Raw genomic sequence first — 22,124 nt, 5'->3', positions numbered from 1 at the left:
TTTAACATGAATTGTCTAGGCCATTTTTCTTGTAGAATGTCCTTCATTCCAGATTGTTGTCTGATTGTTTCTTCATAGTTAAGTTCAGGTTATGCATTTTGGCGAGAATATTGGTGATTTGCACAGCCTATGTATCACTGGAGTCACGTATCAGATTGTTAAACGCTACTGGTGATACCACATTTGATCATCTGGGTAAGGTGGTAACCACCAGATGAGTTTTGATGTAAAGGTGCTGTTCTCTTTTTAGTTTTAACGTTCACTAACGATACTTGCTTTGAGTAATCTTATCTCACTGGGAGTGGGATGATGGTAATTATCTAATTTATCATCCACCCTATATTATTGGACATTGATTCTGATGCATGCTCAGACTGGAGAACCACTGCATAGTCTTCATCCCAAATTTGGCCAGTGGACACCTGATAGGCAACTGCTTAAAAGGATGAGATTGGTGTGAGATATTGGAAGACATCCCGATAAAAGCAGTTAAGTGCAAAAAGAATAGGGTCACTTTTTTGTAAAGAAAAAAGGAAGCCAAATGTTCTTCCAGGAATTTGGCAGCAGGAGTGGTGAACCTAACATTTTACATCCGACCGTGCCTTTGAATCTTTTACCAGGAGCTGAATTACTTTGATAATAGGAAGAAAGGGGAGAATTGTGTGAACAAGTATAACTCAGGGGCAACTCGCGATAGAAGGGAATGCTCGGCTCTGTTGTTCAGAGGCCCGAGCTGCTTGTGCTTGTGCGGCAAAGACTGTCCCCCTTACACGACTGACCATAGTGAAAAGCTACAAACCAGTCAGGCATTTATGTCCTGCGTTGCCCGGTCACTGCTCAGCCAAGAAAGCTCAATTGTAATCTGCCGGATCATCAAACTGACACTTGGGGGCACCCAACTCTGTTACGAGTTCGAATCTTACGGACAGTTGAATTTCAAACTGGAAGTCTGCACTGCCTCGTGGGGAGGAAGTGGGTATCTCTGAACTTGGGCCACTCTCGTCTCCGCAAAATGAGGGGGCCTGGACTTAATGAGCTCGGAGCAAAAGTCTACCTAACCCTCCAATGTTTACCTCTGCCAGCCTGCCCGGCACAGCCATCTTCCAAGGCCGCGGATGGAAGAGGAGTGCTAAGGTGGGTCAGTAAGGGCTATCCCAGCTCCAAGGTTGAAAAGACCTGTGATGTCGGGGTTCTCCCCTCTAGGCCGCGGTGCCAGGAGCCGGGGAGTGCCCCCGAACGATTGCTGCATATAGCCCTTAGCCCAGCACTCGACAGAGCTGACGCTAAATCAAAGTGCTTCCAACTTTCACTAGTGGTCTGTAACGGGTTTTTTTGTTTGTTTGTTTGTTTTGTGTTGGTGGTACGCGGGCCTCTCACTGTTGTGGCCTCTCCCGCTGCGGAGCACAGGCTCCGGACGCGCAGGCCCAGCGGCCATGGCTCACGGGCCCAGCCGCTCCGCAGCATGTGGGATCTTCCCGGACCGGGGCACGAACCCGCGTCCCCTGCATCGGCAGGCGGACTCTCAACCACTGCGCCACCAGGGAAGCCCTGTAACGGTTTTAACTAGTACCTGGGCCAGGCAAGGTAGAAGAAGGGACAGCAGCCACCAGAGACCTGGGCGGAAAGGGCGGGGCCCTGCGGAGGAAGGGGCGGGGCGGAGCGCCATGACCCTGCGGCCCCTTCCGTTGTCAATTTAGTGGCGGGAAAAGCGGCCCCTTGTAGGGAAGAGTGTGCCGGTCCTGAGTGGTAGCTTTTCGCGCCGCGGATGGAGACGCAGTCCGAGGAGCAAGCCGCTGGCGAGACCGCGGACTCCAGAGGGGAAGACGAGCCGCCGCAGGTCGCCGGCGCCCAGGAGGCGCCTCCCGAGGACCGCATGACCCTGCTGCTCAGGTTGTTCCCTCTGGCCGGCTGGGCGGGAACCAAGTGGGCGTCGTGGCCAGGAGCTCCCCGCTTTGCTTAGAATGTCCAGGGTTCGAATTCAGCGTCGGTCGCTTAATGGCTGCGTGACTGCATTATTCACTTAAGCTCTTTAAGCTCCTTTCTTCATCTTGGCAAAGGAGAGAAAAATGACAGCTTCCCAGCAGAGTTGCTGTGGGCATTAAACGAGATATTCTGGAGTCAGCGTTTAGCAAAGGGCCCTTAAAGCCTAGGGAGCTGTAATTAACGCCTCCTTTCTTACCCACTCATGCCCTGGGGCCCCTATTTTCAAGCCCTTTTGTGGGTTGCATCGAAGCCCTGATAACACCGGAGGGAGGTGGCTCCGCCCTTTTCTGTTATAGCTATGGCCCTTTTCAATGCAGAAGCTTCATTTGTTATATTTTCTACCAGGAAGCAACGTCTCTACGTTGCTAGGGCAAGATTTGATGAGAAAGGACATCAGTCTTTTACACCAGTGGGCAACTGTGGCCCTGGCCTTATCCATCCTACTCTGTTGTTGTGTGACCCCCTCAAGCTAAGAATAGTTTTCATGTGTGTAAATGGTTGGGGGGGGGGGAATCACAAGAATATTTAATAACAGATGAAAATTATGTGAAACTAAATTTCAGTCCCCTTAAGTAAAGTTTTATTGGAACACAACTTTCCTGCTTCAAGGGCTGAGTTGAGTAGTTACAGCAGATACTATATGACTCACAAAACCTAAAATATTTGCTATCTGGTCCTTTACGGAAAACAATTTGCAGATTTCTGTTCTAAATCAAAACAAAGTGATTTAAAAAGAAAAAAAAGCTTTGTAAAAGTATTTTGGCTTTACCGCTGCTTTGAAAGGCCTTGCCTAATAATAAAAAACCTCACAACCTCACTTTAAAAATTCCCTCCTACCAGTGCACAAGAGGTTCCCCCAAACATGGAATCTTGTAGCCCAGGTCTTACCTGAATCAGGATGAGGGAATTGTGGGTCCAGGTGGGGCTACTGGCCATGCCTCTGCCTGTGGCTTATCTGCACATTCTGCCTCCCCTCCCACCCCCACTTTCTCCTGCTCTTCACTCATGGAAATTGTCAGGGAAATTTTTCACCTACAAGGGACTGCACGTCTCCTACTAGGATTCTGTGGGTATGGTTGGAAGTCTGGAGATAGTCATGCTTCTATGTGGCTTTCCAACGTCCAGTTATGATTGGTACAAGATTTAGGTAGGTCAGACCGTCCAGTTTCATTCAGTGATCGCCCTCGATTTCTTTGGCGTTGGTGTCAGTGACAACCTGCGATCACACTATTCCATATTTGAGCAGGCCAGCCTCATGGAGGCACTTTGGCAGCATCTGGGGCTCCAGAACCTCAGGATCAACCTTTTTTCTCATGATTATGTAGATGTCTTTGCCCAGGAGCTGCTCTGCAGGTTCAAGCTGATTTGATCTGGTCGGCTTGCTATGAAGAGTCTCTGTCAAACAGAGTTGTTTTTCCCAAGACCCACCATCCTCTCCTTCAAAGGCTTCTCAAAGATGGAGGCATGCTTTCACCCATTCTCACATGATTCGTGAACTTCTTTGTATTCTCTCAAGGTCTCACCCCAGTCTTTGGGCCATATACCCGACCCTCTGAGAGTGAGTTGTGGGACCTGTGGACAGGGATAGGCAACAGTGATGGGAACTTAGTTATCGACAGTCTTTTATAGTATATCCATCAGAGGAAGAAGTTTACAGGACACTGGGTCGGAGCTCTTGCTTTAACTATTCCCATTCATTTTATCTATGAGTCTTTGGATCTGGTCATTCCCTATCCAGAGTTCTTGGAGCCATATAGGAAAATGCTGCTGCAGTCCATTGTCAATTCTGGACGGCCATATTAGCCACTGTCCACAGCTAGAGTATCCCATGGCCTTCTTTTTTTTTTGGCTGTACGCAGGCCTCTCACTGTTGTGGCCTCTCCTGTTGCGGAACACAGGCTCCGGATGCGCAGGCTCAGTGGCCATGGCTCATGGCCCCAGCCGCTCCGCAGCATGTGGGATCTTCCTAGACCGGGGCACGAACCCGTATCCCCTGCATCAGCAGGCGGACTCTCAACCACTGCGCCACCAGGGAACCCCGTCCCGTGGCCTTCTTGAATGCATATATGGGCTTCATCAACTCCTGGAAAGAATAGCTTCCCTGTATTACCTTCCCCTATTCCCTTATTTGTTGTGTATTCCACTTAGGAAGAAATGCCCAAAAGAGGTCCTGGCTACCAAACACTATTCTCTCACAAAGGTCCACCTGACTCGTTTTGATCTATTTCTTTGTGTAGCCCTTCTCTTCAAGCCTCATTTCAGTGTGGCCCATTAAGAATAAATTTTAAAATCAAATTTTAAACTTTTCCTCACAGATGCTGTTTTCCTACTGTATTTCATTTTGAGTATTTTTCTGAGGCATTAAATTCTTTATGCCCGTTTTAAATAAAATAGGCCAAAATGGAAGACCTTAATGCTATTTATTTATACTCATTTTGTTGCATCAGCTTGCAAAAAAGATGAGTTGATTTATAATATAGTAATGAGTAAAACCTCAATAAGTATATAACTTTCTTGTCTTTATCTGTTTTCAGGGTAAGAGCACAGACCAAACAACAACTCTTGGAATATAAGTCAATGGTTGATGCAAGTAAGTATTTTCATTTTCAAATAAGGTTTTGTGAGTTTGTTGATGAACAAAACTCCAGGGAAAACACCAATTTTACAAAAATTTATTTATTTAGGGAATGGGAGGGACAGCATAATGCAGTACTATACCGTGTAAGAATGCAAAAAGCAGGCTTGCCCTGGCCCTAAGGAACTCGTTAGGAATTCAAGAAATGTATATAAAACAAGTAAATAACAATACAGGACAATTAAGTTCTGTTGATCAGAGAATTGGGAAATCCCTGTGGGGGTTTAGGGTATCACAAAACTTGCTACCATCAACAACCTGAATATTAAATTAGCAGATTAGATGATTGTTAAGCAAGTGATCTGAGACCTATTCCTTGAGAAACACTGGATTATCAGCATGAGAGCAGAAGAGGCATAAAGGCGTAAGTGAAAATTTTCAATTCTAAACACAGAAAAAAAATTTTTTTTTTTTTTATAGAGAGAGAGAGAGAGCGAGCTTGCAAAATCTAGTAGATTTAAGAGATGAATGTAAGTGTTAAAAAATGTAACAAAAAGTGAAGTAGACAAGATAGCAGTGTTCTACCTGTGCTTTCTTTTTTTTTTTTTTTTGCCTTATAACAAATTTAATCAGTCATACATACACATCTGTTCCCACATCCCTTCCCTCTTGCGTCTCCCTCCCTCCCACCCTCCCTATCCCACCCCTCCAGGCGGTCACAAAGTACCGAGCTGATCTCCCTGTGCTATGCGGCTGCTTCCCACTAGCTATCTACCTTACGTTTGGTAGTGTATATATGTCCATGCCGCTCTTTCACTTTGTCACAGCTTACCCTTCCCCCTCCCCATATCCTCAAGTCCATTCTCTAGTAGGTCTGTGTCTTTGTTCCTGTCTTACCCCTATGTTCTTCATGACATTTTTTTTTCTTAAATTCCATATATATGTGTTAGCATACAGTATTTGTCTTTCTCTTTCTGACTTACTTCACTCTGTATGACAGACTCTAGGTCCATCCACCTCACTACAAATAACTCAATTTTGTTTCTTTTTATGGCTGAGTAATATTCCATTGTGTATATGTGCCACATCTTCTTTATCCATTCGTCTGTCGATGGACACTTAGGTTGCTTCCATGTCCTGGCTATTGTAAATAGAGCTGCAATGAGCATTGTGGTACATGACTCTTTTTGAATTATGGTTTTCTCAGGGTATATGCCCAGTAGTGTGATTGCTGGGTTGTATGGTAGTTCTGTTTTTAGTTTTTTGAGGAACCTCCATACTGTTCTCCATAGTGGCTGTATCAGTTTAAATTCCCACCAACAGTGCAAGAGGGTTCCCTTTTCTCCACACCCTCTCCAGCATTTATTGTTTGTAGATTTTCTGATGATGGCCATTCTTAACGATGTGAGGTGATACCTCATCATAGTTTTCATTTGCATTTCTCTAATGATTAGTGCATTTCTCTAATGAAAGGATGTTGAGAATCCATTCATGTATTTGTTGGCAATCTGTATATCTTCTTTGGAGAAATGTCTCTAGATCTTCTGCCCATTTTTGGATTGGGTTGTTTGGTTTTTTGATATTGAACTGCATGAGCTGCTTGTATATTTTGGAGATTAATCCTTTGTCAGTTGCTTCGTTTGCAAATATTTTCTCCCATTCTGAGGGTTGTCTTTTCATCTTGTTTATGGTTTCCTTTTGCTGTGCAAAAGCTTTTAAGTTTCATTAGGTCCCATTTGTTTATTTTTGTTTTTATTTCCATTTCTCTAGGAGGTGGGTCAAAAAGGATCTTGCTGTGACTTATGTCAGAGTGTTCTGCCTATGTTTTCCTCTAAGAGTTTTATAGTGTCTGGCCTTACATTTAGGTCTGTAATCCATTTTGAGTTTATTTTTGTGTATGGTGTTAGGGAGTGGTCTAATTTCATTCTTTTACATGTAGCTGTCCAGTTTTCCCAGCACCACTTATTGAAGAGGCTGTCTTTTCTCCATTGTATATTCTTGCCTCCTTTATCAAAAATAAGGTGACCATATTTGTGTGGGTTTACCTCTGGGCTTTCTATCCTGTTCCATTGATCTATATTTCTGTTTTTGTGCCAGTACCGTACTGTCTTGATTACTGTAGCTTTGTCATATAGTCTGAAGTCAGGGAGCCTGATTCCTCCAGCTCCATTTTTCTTTCTCAAGATTGCTTTGGCTATTCGGGGTCTTTTATATTTCCATACAAACTGTGAAATTTTTTGTTCTAGTTCTGTGAAAAATGCCATTGGTAGTTTGATAGGGATTGCGTTGAATTTATACATTGCTTTGGCTAGTATAGTCATTTTCACAATGTTGATTCTTCCAATCCAAGAACATGGTATATCTCTCCATCTGTTTGTATCATCTTTAATTTCTTTCATCAGTGTCTTATAGTTTTCTGCATACAGGTTTTTTGTCTCCTTAGGTAGGTTTATTCCTAAGTATTTTATTCTTTTTGTTGCAGTGGTAAATGGGAGTGTTTCCTTAATTTCTCTTTCAGATTTTTCATCATTAGTGTGTAGGAATGCAAGAGATTTCTGTGCATTAATTTTGTATCCTGCTACTTTTGGATTAACTTTTCTGTATGGTGTGCGCTAAGTAAGGATCAAGGTTCATTTGTTTTCCATATAGAAATCCAGTTTTTCTAGCACTGTTGAAAAGACTTTTCTTTATCCATTGTTTATGTATAGGTCTATTTCTGGACTTTTTCTCCTGTTCCTTTGAGGTATTTGTCTGTCTTTACAATGGTACCACACTGTTTGGATTACTGTATCTTTATAGTAAGTCTTGATTATCAGCTCTTGTAAGTCCTTCAACATTCTTTGTCAAAATTGCTTTGACTATTCTTGGTCCTTTGTTTTTCTATATGCATTTAAAATCAGTTTGTCAATTTCTACAGATTTGATTGGGATTTGAGTGGGATCTATAGATCAGTATGGGTGAAATTGTTATATTAGCAATAATGATTCTCCCAATACATATAGATAGTGTATCTTTCCATTTCAGTATTTTGTAATGGGGTCTTCCCTGGTGACGCAGTGGCTAAGAATGCACCTGCCAGTGCAGGGGACACGGGTTCAGCCCTGGTCCGGGAAGATCCCACATGCCACGGAGCAACTAAGCCCATGCACCACAACTGCTGAGCCTGTGTTCTGGAGCCCGCAAGCCACAACTACTAAAGCCTGTGTGCTGCAACTACTGAAGCCTGTGTGCCTAGAGCCCATGATCCACAGCAAGAGAAGCCACCGCAGTGAGAAGCCCATACACCACAACGAAGAATAGCCCCTGCTCGCCACAGCTAGAGAAAGCCCACACGCAGCAATGAAGACCCAACACAGCTAAAAACAAATAAATAAATTAATTTAATTAAATGAACTTATAGTATTTGGTAGTGTTCAGTGTAGAGGTCATATACATATTTTGTTAAATTTATCCTTAAGTATTTTGTGGTTTTGTGTGCAATTTTACATGTATTTTTAAATTTTAATTTCCTATTGTTGCTAATATATAGACATACAGTTTTGTTTTTTACATTGATCTTGTTCATTTTTTACTCCTTTTCTATCATTCTAAAACTGCTGTCCGACGTGGTAGACATTAGCTCCATGTGACCGTGGAACACTTGAAATGTGGTTAGTCCTCATTCAGAAGGACTGTAAATGTAAAATATGCACAGAAGAAAAGATTGTGAAATATTTCAGTAGTAATTAGAAATTGATTACATGTTGAAATGATAATATTTTGGATCTGTTGGGTTTAATAAGCTATATTAAAATTAATTTCATTTGTTTCTTTTGTAGTGTGGAAATGAAATTAAAAATTACATATTTGGTTTGCATTTGTGGCTTACATTATATTTCTTTTGGACAATGCTTTTATAAAATACTACTAACGTCAAAAATTTATTTATTTGTAGATGAAGAAAAAACTCCAGAACAAATCATGCAGGAAAAGGAAATTGAAGCGTAGGTCATATTTTAAAATTTTAGTTGTGGTTTTTATAGATTTAATAATATTATCCATCTTATAGTATTGTCTTTCTTTTTCCTTTCCTTTTTTTTTTCCATGTAATTTGTCATGCACGTATTAAGAAGTTGTTGATGTGGGATGTAGACTTACATGCACATGAATGATCATATTAGCACTTTTGGCATCCTCCACACCTTAAGACACTTAGCAAAGTATCATAGCAGGAATCAGTTTACCAAATCTGTAAATGCATAGGTGTGGGGAGCCTGTAGAATATTTTTATTTAGAGAACAGGCATTTTACTTTCTTCAAAGATTTACTTTATACCTTTATTCAAGTAGTTACTTTTTCTGATATTGCTGAAATTCTTTTGTTCATGCTTCTTTGGCAGTAAAATTGAAGAACTGGAAGAAGAAATTGAAGAGGCAAAAATTGCTATTGAAATGAAAAAGCTTGCGTTAGACAGGTAATTATTACCTTTTAAGTATGCAAAATGTGTATGGCTCAAGGTGGAGGGGATATTTTAACTAGTCTGAAGTAATCCATCAAAATGACGTTTAGGGGCTTCCCTGGTGGCGCAGTGGTTGAGAGTCCGCCTGCCGATGCAGGGGACACGGGTTCGTGCCCCGGTCTGGGAAGATCCCACATGGCGTGGAGCGGCTGGGCCCGTGAGCCATGGCCGCTGAGCCTGCACGTCCGGAGCCTGTGATCCACAACGGGAGAGGCCACAACAGTGAGAGGCCTGCGTACCACAAAAAAAAAAAAAAATGACGTTTAGATAATGGTCCCACGAATTTTGAGCCCTGAGAGAAAAGTTACGTCATTCATTAATGTCTTCATTTGAAGAAGTTACATAAGATAGGGTTAATAAGGAAATGTCAGTCAAGACAATTAAAGTGTGAGTTTAAATCTCATTCTGGGGCTTCCCAAGTGGCGCAGTGGTTGAGAGTCCGCTTGCCGATGCAGGGGACGCGGGTTCGTGCTCCGGTCCGGGAAGATCCCACATGCCGCGGAGCGGCTGGGGGCCACTGAGCCTGCGCGTCTGGAGCCTGTGCTCCGCAACGGGAGAGGCCACAACAGTGAGAGGCCCACGTACCGCAAAAAAAAAAAAAATCTCATTCTGTGTTTGAAAGGATTATATGGATTCATTTACTCCAGTAACTTTTTCTTTTTCTTTTTCTTTTTTTTTTGCGGTACATGGGCCTCTCACTGTTGTGGCCTCTCCCGTTGCGGAGCACAGGCTCCGGACGCGCAGGCTCAACAGCCGTGGCTCGCGGGCCCAGCCGCTCCGCGGCATGTGGGATCTTCCCGGACCGGGGCACGAACCCGCGTCCCCTGCATCGGCAGGCAGACTCTCAACCACTGCGCCACCAGGGAAGCCCAGTAACTTTTTTTTTTTAATATTTGTTTATTTATTTTATTTTTTGGCTGCATTGGGTCTTAGTTGGGGCACGCGTGATCTTCATTGAGGCACATGGGCTTCTCTCTAGTTTTGGCGCTCGAGCTCAACAGTTGCAGCATGCAGGCTCTCTAGTTGTGGCTTGTGTGCTCAGTAGTTGTGGCTCAAGGGCTTAGTTGTCCCACGGCATATGGGATCTTAGTTCCCCGACCAGGGATCGAACCTGTGTCCGCTGCATTGGAAGCTCGGTGTCTTAACCACTGGACCACCAGGGAAGTCCCCAATTCCAGTAACTCTTAATGGAGTAAAAGAATTGTCACTAAGTGTAAATATATTTTTAATTTTAGGCTTTGCATATATATTTTAAAATTCATTCAACAAATATTTGAGTGCTTACTGTGTCGTAAGCTTTGTGCTGCAGCTGGCATACAGTTGTTAATAAGACAAACGGTGGTCTCTATTATAGACTTATGATCTGAATTAATAATCTCAATTAAGTGAATGACTCAACAGTTTTTTCCTTGTATTTCTGGCCGTCCCAGATGAATTTATTTATATTTAATTGAAAGGTAGTTAAATCCCTTTTAATTGCTTCTAGCAGTGAACTTTTTTCCCTCGTTTCATATGCTGGCTCATTATATAGATCATATTTTTTAACTAAGGTGACTTCAGAGCTATTATGATATCCCCCTTTAATGAAATGACTAATATTGCTGAGCTGATTGCCTTTTTTTTTTTTTTAATTTATTTTTGGCTGCTTTGGGTCTTCATTGCCATGCACAGGCTTTCTCTAGCTGCGGCGAGCAGGGGCCACTCTTCTTTGCAGTGCATGGGTTTCTCATTGCAGTGGCTTCTCTTGTTGTGGAGCACAGGCTCTAGGTGTGTGGGCTTCAGTAGTTGTGGCACACAGGCTCAGTGGTTGTGGCTCTCGGGCTCTAGAGCGCAGGGTCAGTAGTTGTGGCGCACGGGCTTAGTTGCTCCGTGGCATGTGGGATCTTCCCGGACCAGGGCTCGAACCTGTGTCCCCTGCATTGGCAGGTGGATTCTTAACCACTGCGTCACCAGGGAAGCCCCTGATTGCCTTTTTATTATTATTTATTAGCTATTTGAATTTAAAAATAAATTACAGTGCTTGCTTCTACATAGACACATTTTAAAGTTCACAGTCAAGTATGGTTTTGTATTCCCTAACTCTACACATTTTGGGCCCATGTTGATCTCTGTAGTACCTTTTTTTTTCTTCCAGTTTTATTGAGATATAATTGACATACAGCACTGTATAAGTTTAAGGTGTGCAGCATAATGTTTTGACTTACATGCATCCTGAAATGATTATCACATTAGGTTGAATGAACATCCATCATCTCATATAGATAAAAAATTAAAGAAATAGCAAAAAAAATTTTTTTCTTGGGGTGAGAACTCTTAGGATTTATTCTCTTTAACAACTTGCATATATAACTTACAGCAGTGTTAAACATGTTTATCGTGTTGTACATTACATTTTGTAGTGCCTTAATGCTTCCTCACAGCCCCGCACCAAGGTAGACAGCTCAGAGAGCAAGTTCAGGCTGGGTGTCAGGTCTGCTCAGCCCCCCTCTCTGGCCATATGCACAACCGCATGCAACAGCCCCATCCATATTGGTGTTCCTTCATATTTCTATAACTTACTTATCAAAGTATTTCCCATATGATACTGTTTAAAAACCTACTTTTATGTTATATTTAAAGAGAAATCAATCTTTACTTTTTCGTATTTTTAAATTTTCTTTTTCAATGTACCCTAACTGTTAACCATATTTTATAATGGAAGCTTTTTTCCTCTATAGGATGCAGCTTTCAAGTGCACTTAAAAAACACCTGGAGAAAACTGACACCAAGACTAGGTATGTTTTTTTGTTTGTTTTATTTTATTTTTTCTGGATTTGGCAAGGATGGGAATAAGGGAGATCTGCATAAGGACTAGTTCTATGAATTTTTTTTTTTTTAATTACCTGTCGCTGCCAACCACCTTTATCTGGGGAATAAGAAACATGACAGAATTTCTGTGGGCCCTCCTCATCATTACAACTTTTATAGTCCTGTTGACATTTTGTTTCATATGGATCGGGACCCTAAGAAGCAATGGAGGTTTTACCTATACAATCTGGGATTTTTTTTTTTTTTTAATATTTATTTATTTATTTACTTGGCTGCACCAGGTCTTAGTTGCAGCATGCGGGATCTAGTTCCCTGACCAAGGATCGAACCCAGGCCCCCTGCATTGGGAACGTGGAGTCTTAAGCACTGGACCACCAGGGAAGTCCCCAATCTGAGAATTTTGAAGGAAGATTGTTTTTGCTTTTAATAAATTTATTTATTTTATTTATTTATTTTTGGCTGCGTTGGGTCTTTGTTGCTGTGCGCGGGCTTTCTCTAGTTGTGGTGAGCGGGGGCTACTCTTCGTTGCGGTATGCGGGCTTCTCATTGCAGTGGCTTCTCTTGTTGCAGAGCATGTGCTCTAGGCGCACGGGCATCAGTAGCTGTGACACGCGGGCTCAGTAGTTGTGGCTCGCAGTCTCTAGAGCGCAGGCTCAGTAGTTGTGGTGCACGGGCTTAGTTGCTCCACAACATGTGGGATCTTCCTGGACCAGGGCTCAAACCCGTGTTCCCTGCGTTGGCAGGCGGATTCTCAACCACTGTGCCATCAGGGAAGCCCCTGAAGGAAGGTTTTGAAAGTTAACTTTCGTTTGGGATTTACTGTAAAACAGGAGCAATGCTATCTCATTTAAGCCAACAACAACTCAATGAGATAGGAAATATACTCCTCATTTTTGTATTGGCAGAAATGAGCTTGCATAGGTTCAATAATTGGCCTGGCAATCAAGGTCATCTGTAATCTGATCCTAAGCTCTAATCTTGTGATAAAATACCACCACCACCACCACCCCATTGTTGGCCCCGGAAAAGTACCAAGATGAATCTGGCACTTTCTCTATCTGGACGTCTTAAGCCCTGACTGATATCCATTCCTCCCATATTCTATTGAACTCCAGGATTACATAAATCCTAAAATCTGAATTTGAACTCTCTAAATATTGCTCCCCCACGAAAGGAGAGCTTAAAACATTCTTGAGTTAAAGGAGTGCAGGATAGATTCATCGCATTGACACCAAAGACAGCACAAAGGCCAGGTAGGCTGAGGCAGCGCCTTCAGCCTGTCTTAAAGTTTACAACCACATATAGCTGTAACTAGCAGAAAATGAGTTCAGCTCTCAGGTCTGTGCAAATAGTCCCCTTTTTCAGCCTCCCAGGTAAACTCCTTCTACAGCGTTTCTCACGCCTGGCTGATTTTCAGGATAATTAGTATTTTCACAGTGGTCACATTGCTGGTCCCATCCCAAACCTGCTGACTCAGAATCTCTGAAGATGGGGAGCTGGCAATCCACATTCAACGAGCCTTCCAAGGGATTGTGGCACTCTGAAATATGAGAACCACTATTCTCATCCAGTCTTATTTCCACCCTTTTACTCCAGCCGTACTAAACTGCTTGATCTAGGTAATCTTCATAATTACACTCGAGCATTGAACAACCTGGGTTTCAGCTGCCCAAGTCCACTTATATGCAGGTTGTTTGGGGGTTTTTTCAATAAATATGGCACCTGTATTTTCATTTTACAGATCTTTAAGTTAACTAAGTATGGGGGAAGATTTGTGTTTAGTTAGAGTCACAATATGTGGAATCAGAAGAACTAGGGTTTGATCCAAACTGTTTGAGCTTTCTGCCCTTGGGTGAGTCATTTAATTCCTTTGCTTTTGAGGCAGAGATAGCAGTGCTCTTGACTGTGTGGGATGGTTGGTGTCCCTAACCACTCACCCCACCTGCACAGTTCAAGGTTCAACTATACTTTACATCTTTTAAGACTCAAGGATTTCCCTTGTTCCACCCTTTGCACAACTCTTAGAAGGGTTCATATCCATTACTGGTTGTAATGAAACCATATGATGGTTGTGGATTTATTTTTTCCCCCATAAGATTCTTTGAAAACATGTACTATGTTTTATTCTGTTTTATATTCCTGGTGCCTGGCACAGTCTTGCCATGTAGTAGTCACTCAGAAATACTTGTTGGAGGGGCTTCCCTGGGCTTCCCTGGTGGCACAGTGGTTGAGAATCTGCTTGCCAATGCAGAGGACATGGGTTCGAGCCCTGGTCCAGGAATATGCCACATGCCGCAGAGCAACTAAGCCAATACACCACAGCTACAGAGCCTGCGCTCTAGAGCCCGCGAGCCACAACTACTGAGCCCGCACACCTAGAGCCCGTGCTCCGCAACAAGAGAAGCCCCCGCTTGCCGCAACTAGAGAAAAAGCCCGTGCGCAGCAACAAAGACCCAACGCAACCAAAAATAAATAAATTAACTATTTGGAAAAAAAAAAAGAAATACTTGTTGGAGAAATGGGGATAAAAGCAGTTTATTCACTGAAACTATTCTGTATGATATGACAATGGTAGATACATGTCATTATACATTTGTCAACTCATAGAATGTACAACACCAAGAGTGAACCCTAACCCTAATGTACACCATGGCCTCTGGGTGATAATGATGTGTCAGTGTAGGTTCATCATTTGTAACAAATGGATCACTCTGCTGGGGGGGAGGCTGTGCAAACGTGGGGGCAGCATGTACATGGGCTTCCCTTCCACTCTGTTCTGCTGCGAACCTAAAACTTGTCTAAAAACTAAAGTCTATTTCCAAAAAAAAAAGCTATGTATTAGCAAGCTGTTAGGGTTTTTTCCCCCTAAATATGAGATTTTTGAAATGTTCTTGGGGAATTCCCTGGCATTCCAGTGGTTAAGACACCGAGCTTCCACTGCAGGGGGCACCGGTTCAATCCCTGGTCGGGGAAATAAGATCCCACATGCTGTGCGGCGCGGCCAAGAAAAAAAACAAAAGAAATGTTATTTGATATTCTTTGTTGTCTGTGAGCAAAAATTTTTCTAGGGAAGTGCATCTCTAATTCTAAACAAATTTAGTTTACATCAAACTTTGGTTCCAGACTTATTTTGTTAAACAATGACTCTCTATTGAAGTGTACAGTGAATATAATGAAAGTAAATATATACTAACTGATTTCTTAATTGAGTTTTTTTAACTGTTAATAAATCATATTTTTTATTCCTTTTCAGTGTGTTCATGGATAACATGAAACAAGTACTAAGTCTAAATAAATTAGTAATGAAATCACAGCAGGTAACTTTGAATATAAAGCTGCTTATGCATTCTCATGATTTCAGTAACATTCTTGCTAGTAACTGTATGTGACTAAATAGGATTGCCCGAAGAGACTGATATGGTTGGAATTCACTGTCCTTAAGTTTTCTCTTTTCCATAATTCCATTATTTCTGACTAATTATCTACTTATCATTTAAGCTACTTTTCCTTTCCCTTTTGTTGTGTGGAAACAGAGGAATTGAAAACTGGAGCTCTAGAAAATATGAATAGATAAAATTCAGTGATTTAAATATTATAGGTGTGTTCTTAGGTTATGTGCCTTAATCTTTTTATTTCTAATAACAGGAAACTCGGGACTTGGAAGACAAATTGCTTGATGTTAGAAAGAAGAGATTGCGTATGTAGAACACTTTTTTTTTTTCTTTTTGGAGAACACATTTTCACTTAATATGAAGATTGTAAGGCCAGAACTCTCAATCACTGAAAAATTTTTTAATTTTCTTAAAACTTTGGACATAGCAATTTAAAAAGTAGTATATAAAATGGATTTTGCTTGATTTGTTGTTTTAGAACTTTAAATCACAAAAATTAAGACATTCTCAGTGGGGGAAGGAATATCAAATAATACAAAAAAGTATAATGTGAAAGCCATACCTCCGTCCTGTGTGACCACAGTTAGGAGTACATTATTCCAGGCCTTTTTCCACACCCATATAAATATATTTATATAAACATAATTTTTTTAAATTAATTAATTTTATTTTATTTTATTTTTGGCCGCATTGAGTCTTTGTTGCTGCGCGCGGGCTTTCTCTAGTTGCGGGGCGCCAACTTCTCATTGCAGTGGCTTCTCTTGTTGTGAAGCATGGGCTCTAGGCGCACGGGCTTCAGTGGTTGCAGCATGTGGGCTCAGTAGTTGTGGCTCTCGGGCTCTAGAGCGCAGGCTCAATAGTTGTGGTGCATGGGCTTAGCTGCTCCGCGGCATGTGGGATCTTCCCAGAACAGGTCTCGAACCCGTGTCCCCTGCATTGGCAGGCGGATTCTTAACCACAGTGCCACCAGGGAAACCCCCTAAACATAATATTTAAATGATCACTTGATGCATATGGTTCTACAGCTTTTTAACTTAATGAACATGAGATGGCTTTTTGCGTTGAAATGGTTTATTGAAATGTATTTCAGAAGTAACACATATTCTTTATAAAGAAGTTAGAAACAAAAATATACATAGGAAAAGTTAAATTTTTAATTTTATCAAGAGATAATCGATCTTCAATGCTTCTTATTTATAAAATAAAATTGGCATAATTTTATTCTGTGTTGTAAACTGCTTTTTTCATTTAACAGTATAGGCATGATTTATTATTTTAAAATATTATGTAGATTTGCCTTTTTGTAAGTAATCTCAGGGTTAGAAGTAGTCCTGGTCATCTGATCTAATCACCCTTTGGCTTTTTTTCCATTGCATTCCTGTCAAGGAACCAAGCTCCTGAGATACACCCATTTATGTTTTCAAATACTATCTGTCCCCAACTTATGATGTTTCGACTTAATGATTTTTTGGCTTTATGATGATACGCATTTAGTAGAAACTGAATTCATATTTTGAATTTTGCTCTTTTCCTGGGCTAGTAACATACTCCCATGTGATGCTGGGCAGCAACATCGAGCCCCAGCTCCTATCAGCCACGTGATCACAAGGGTAAACAACGAATACACTTAAAACTATTATGTTTTTCACCTTCAGTATAGTATTCAATAAATTACATGAGATATTTAACACATTGTTATAAAACAGGCTTTGTGTTAGATGATTTTGCCCATTTGCAGGCTAATATAAGTGTTCTGAGCATGGTTAAGGTAGGCTAAGTTAAGCTGTGATGTTTGGTAGATTAGGTGTACTAAATGCGTTTTTGACTTAGGATATTTTCAACTTAAGATGGGTTTACCAGGAAGATTTCTAGTTTAGTTCTCAGAACATTTCAGGAACAACAAAAAAAATGGTTGATGGTATTTATCCCTGGAGAAGGGAATCTTACCTTTCCTTGAAAATTCATCTTGTTGATATTGTAATTGTTGTAAATAAAGGGGGGGAAAGTATTTCCTTACATATATCTCCTGCTATTTTTTTGGCGACCCAGAGTAAGTCCTCTTTGACGTGATGCCACAGCAAACATTTGTAGACAGTATCATTGTCATACATACATGCCTTGAACATCTCACAGAGGACATTACTAAGTATGAAATTAAAATATTGGTGTTTTGCACCAGAGGAATCATTTTCAGATCAAAATGGAACTGCAGCCTAAAATGCTGCTTATTAAAAATTTTCTCTTGACTGAAATAATCAGTAACTGTTCTGCTTCATAAGTTTTCAAGATTCTTGTTTATAGGAGTTATCATATATAGTATGTCGTTTTATTTTTAACCCAATAGAGTTAAAACAAGCTTCAGAAAGGAAGCTTTTAGAAATACAGACTGAAAAGAACAAACAGAAAGATGATTTGGGTAGTATGGAAAATTCGGGCAAGATAAAGACCATACAACAAAACCTGGAGATGGAGATACAGATTACTACAGTTATTCAACATGTGTTCCAGGTAATATTTTTATAAAATAGGAAGCGGGGTAAAGAACTTTTAAAATATGAATGGTTGTATTACTTTCAGGCTTATTTTCATTTAGTTTTTGATCTTACTAAATAATTCAGTACTGAATATCAAGCTGTTTACATATATCTTGAATTTATGTCTATTTAGCATTTAAGGCTTTGGTTTTTTGTTATAATTAGACCTTAGGCATTTATAAATGGAAATGATTTCAGCAGCTCTGTGGAGGCAGAATGATATAACAGTGGAGAGCATTAGACTTCAAGTTGGGAAGTGGGGAAAACATGGATGCGAGTGATGGGAATCTAGAGTTAAGATCCTGCCGGCTACTTAATAGTTGCTGAGGGAGTTCCCTGGTGGCACAGTGGTTAAGAATCCGCCTGCCAATGCAGGGAACACGGTTCGATCCCCTGTCTGGGAAGATCCCACATGCCACGGAGCAAATAAGCCCTTGCACTACAACTACTGAGCCTGCCTGCATGCCACAACTACTGAAGCCCATGCGCCTAGAGCCCATGATCTGCAACAAGAAAAGCCACCGCAATGAGAAGCCCACGCACCGCAACAAAGAGTGGCCCCCGCTCACTGCAACTAGAAAAGCCCGCGCACAAATAAATAAAATAAAATAAATAAATTTTTTTAAAACAGTTGCTGACCTTGAGGAAATTATTTAACTTTTCTAAGCATTAGTTTCCTTGTGTAGGAAGAGTGGTTATTAGAACTAAAGGTGATAATTCATGTTAATCTGTTTAGCATAGTGTCTGGTCGAAGCAAATTCTCAATGAATATTGGTAGTTATTGTCATGTCAGGGGTTTTTTTATTTTATTTTTTTTAAGTTTATTTATTTATTTTTTGGCTGTGTTGAGTCTTCTTTGCTGCACACAGGCTTTCTCTAGCTCTGGCGAGCAGGGGCTACTCTTTGTTGTGGTGCTCGGGCTTCTCATTGCAATGTCATCTCTTGTTGCAGAGCACGGGCTCTAGGCGCAGGGGCTTCAATAGTTGTGGCGCGCAGGCTCTACAGCGCAGGCTCAGTAGTTGGGGTGCACGGGCTTAGTTCCTCCACGGCATGTGGGATCTTCCTGGACAAGGGATTGAACCCTTGTCCCCTGCACTGGCAGACGGATTCTTAACCACTGCGCCACCAGGGAAGTCCCCATCATGTCAGTTTTTAAATTTTATGTGTTCATTTAGCCTGCAGGTTTTTCTTTGGTTTTTTTTTAATATATAATATTTATTTATTTATTTGGCTGTGCCGGGATCTTCGTTGCTGCATGCGGGATCTTTAGTTGCGGCATGCGAACTCTCAGTTGCGGCATGCGAACTCTCAGTTGTGGCATGTGGGATCTAGTTCCCTCACCAGGGATCAATCCCAGGCCCCCTGTATTGGGAGCGTGGAGTCTTAGCCACTGGACCACCAGGGAAGTCCCTCTTTACTTTTTTTTTTAAATAAATTTATTTTATTTATTATTTTTGGCTACATTGGGTCTTCGTTGCTGTGCGCGGGCTCAGTAGTTGCAGCACACAGGCTCAGTGGCTGTGGCTTTCAGGCTCAGTAGTTGTGGCTTGTGGGCTCTAGAGCACAGGCTCAGTAGTTGTGGCTCACGGGCTTAGTTGCTCCACGGCATGTGGGATCTTCCCGGACCAGGGCTCGAACCCGTGTCCCATGCACTGGCAAGGCGGATTCATAACCACTGCGCCACCAGGGAAGCCCCCTCTTTACTTTTTATTTTTCTTTACTTTTGAATTATAAAATGTCTCTGGAACTGATGAGATGAAATACTTAAAACTACCAGTTTTCAATTGTGAAGATACCCAGTTAAAACTGCCAGTTATGTGTAAAGCATATCCTTATAGAACATGAGGTCTTATATCTCACCATAAGAAATTCTTTCCCAGGTCTTACTCCTATTTTTTAATGGCAGCGGGTGATTTGATTAGGAATAACCAGATCCCCTAGGTTAACGTCAAGTGGAAGATTGCATAATAAGTACAGAATCATTTTAAGTTTCTTTGGCATGTGTTCCTTACTACTGCTTTGAAATTTCTGTTATTCTGTGTTTCTTAGTTTTTATTCATATCCTCTAAATTCGTGTTAATTTTGATTTAATGAACCTATTGCTTTGTTCAACGGAATATAGCTTTGCCCAATCTTAGGAGCTCTCTTTGTTCCTAAAAGAAAAAGAGCCCTTAGTGGTTCAGTCATGTTTGAATGCTTACCTCCACCTGCCTTTGTAAATTTGACTGGATTTATATACACCATCCCTTTCATTCACTTATAGCAAAAATGTGCCTTATATAGGCCAAGGTTTTTCATATTTTTATATATAACAATTTAATACTTATATTCTAAAATCTCTTTTAACAGTATTTCAATGAGTAATTCAGTATCATTGACTGCAGTTTTTAAAAGAATAATGACCAGAGTTTTCATTAATTATAACCCTAATCATTCCTCCATTGTCTACTGCAAAAATATTCTTCACTTTTGTCAGGGTCTTAAAGCTTTACAAGGGCTAAAAACTAAGCTCTTCTTTTACCTCTTGTAAAAATAATGCGTTTACTTACAATTCAATTGTTTTTCACCATAGAAGTGCAAAATGAAATCTGAACCACATCTGCAATCTTTTTCCTTTAGGACACACTGCCAGTATCCTTAATAGGTAAAAACTATCCACAAAAAGTGGCAAAGCATAAAAATTGTTGTAAACATTGTAAATATTCCCTAGCATTATGTAGAGCAAGGTTGAAGTCTTACTGAAAGTAGAAATGGGAATACAAGAATGCATTACTATTTTTTCTCATCATCACAGAGTAAATGTTCACACCTAGTTCTGTAAATATTTGATAAGATCAGTGAAAGGATTTATTTTAAAACTACCTTCTTTTTTAAAAATTTTATTTATTTGTTTTATTATTTATCTTTTGGTTGTGTTGGGTCTTCATTGCTGTGTGCAGGCTTTCTCTAGTTGCAGCGAGCAGGGGCTACTCTTCATTGCGGTGCGTGGGCTTCTCATTGCGGAGGCTTCTCTTGTTGTGAAGCACCGGCTCTAGGTGCGCGGGCTTCAATAATTGTGGCACACAGTCTCAGTAGTTGTGGCTCGCGGGCTCTAGAGCACAGGCTCAGTAGTTAAGGTGCACAGGCTTAGTTGCTTCGTGGCATGTGGGATCTTCCCGGACCAGGGCTCGAACCTGTGTCCCCTGCATTGGCAGGTGGATTCTTAACCACTACGCCACCAGGGAAGTCCTGAGGATTTTTTTAAAATCTTGTTAAATTTTTAAGGGTACTTAGAACATTAATTAAAAAATTTTTTTTCTTAATTACAGAACCTCATTTTGGGGAGTAAAGCCAACTGGGCAGAGGATTCTGCCCTTAAGGAAACTGTTCTGCAGCTTGAGAAGAATCTCACCATGATCCAATAAGAATTCTGTTTTGATGTTTTTTTGTTTCTGTCTTTAATGTCATTTAAATTGCAAATTTCAAGTGAAATGCTTTTCAGTGTTTTTGGAACTGTTCTAACACTGCAGTGTTTTTATAGCTTAACAGTGGTACATGGAATTTACTGCTTTAAATATGATAAAGTGACTGGCATAATCTAAAAGAATCTGAAAATCTTAGCCTTGGAAGTGTCCCAAAAGATATCTAGTCCAGCTTTCCACTGAATGTGGACTTTTTTTTTTTTTTACAACATTCCTGTAAGTCCCAACTCTCATTTGGAATACTTCTCTGTATTTGTTTGTCAACCAAAATATTGGAAATTTAGAAAAGCATATCCACATCTTTATTTTTTTCAACTGTCAATTGTATTTTATTCAAATAAATCTCATTTTAGTTCTGTCTCACTAGAGATTTTCTTTTGCCTTTTTAAAAAAAATTTGCGATATAATTGATATATAACATTGTGTAAGTTTAAGATGTACAGCATGTTGATTTGACCACCATGGCATTAGCTAACACCTCCATCATGTTACATAATTATCATTTCTTTATCATGGTGAGAATATTTAAGATTACTCTCTTAGTAACTTTGAAGTATGTAATATAGTAATGTTAACTAGAATCACAGTGCTGTACATTCCAAAATTTATTCATCTTCTAACTGCAAGTTTGTACCCTTTGACCACCATTTCCTCAGGTCTCTCACTCCCATCTGCATTTTTAAACAGACACCCAAATAAAGCACCTCAATCATGAAAAAGAAAGAAAAAGAAAAACATATTCAAAATGTTAACAGTTGTGGTTGTTACAGAAAAATTGTGACTTTTTTCTTTTGTATTTTTATGTTTATCGTGCATTACTTTTATAAGTTAAAAAGAATAAATATTATTGTATCTTATTAAAAAATAGAACTT

The 22,124-nt window shown here is 40.6% G+C and overlaps 1 protein-coding gene and 1 pseudogene across 3 annotated transcripts; both read left to right on the top strand.

Annotated features, from left to right (window-relative positions):
• Positions 1–1,649: 1,649 nt before the first annotated feature.
• Positions 1,650–21,614, top strand: CENPH (centromere protein H). Of its 2 annotated transcripts, XM_082621267.1 has the most exons (9): positions 1,650–1,890; positions 4,518–4,573; positions 8,493–8,541; positions 8,937–9,011; positions 11,774–11,830; positions 15,118–15,181; positions 15,510–15,561; positions 17,601–17,764; positions 21,099–21,614. In XM_082621267.1, the coding sequence occupies exons 1-9, from the start codon at positions 1,766–1,768 to the stop codon at positions 21,192–21,194; spliced, it is 738 nt and encodes a 245-aa protein (XP_082477393.1). In that variant the 5' UTR covers positions 1,650–1,765; the 3' UTR covers positions 21,195–21,614. The 2 variants fall into 2 exon arrangements, with proteins under 2 accessions (XP_082477393.1, XP_082477394.1); XM_082621268.1 differs by lacking the exon at positions 11,774–11,830.
• Positions 2,567–4,258, top strand: LOC309804432 (mesoderm-specific transcript homolog protein-like; annotated as a pseudogene). The gene is made up of 2 exons: positions 2,567–3,804; positions 4,132–4,258. The product of its transcript is annotated as a mesoderm-specific transcript homolog protein-like (transcript).
• Positions 21,615–22,124: the final 510 nt, after the last annotated feature.

Source organism: Mesoplodon mirus (assembly GCF_964341445.2).
Source record: "Mesoplodon mirus genome assembly, chromosome: 5".
NCBI lineage: Eukaryota > Metazoa > Chordata > Mammalia > Artiodactyla > Ziphiidae > Mesoplodon > Mesoplodon mirus.
This window is presented reverse-complemented; position numbering and strand designations above follow the sequence as displayed.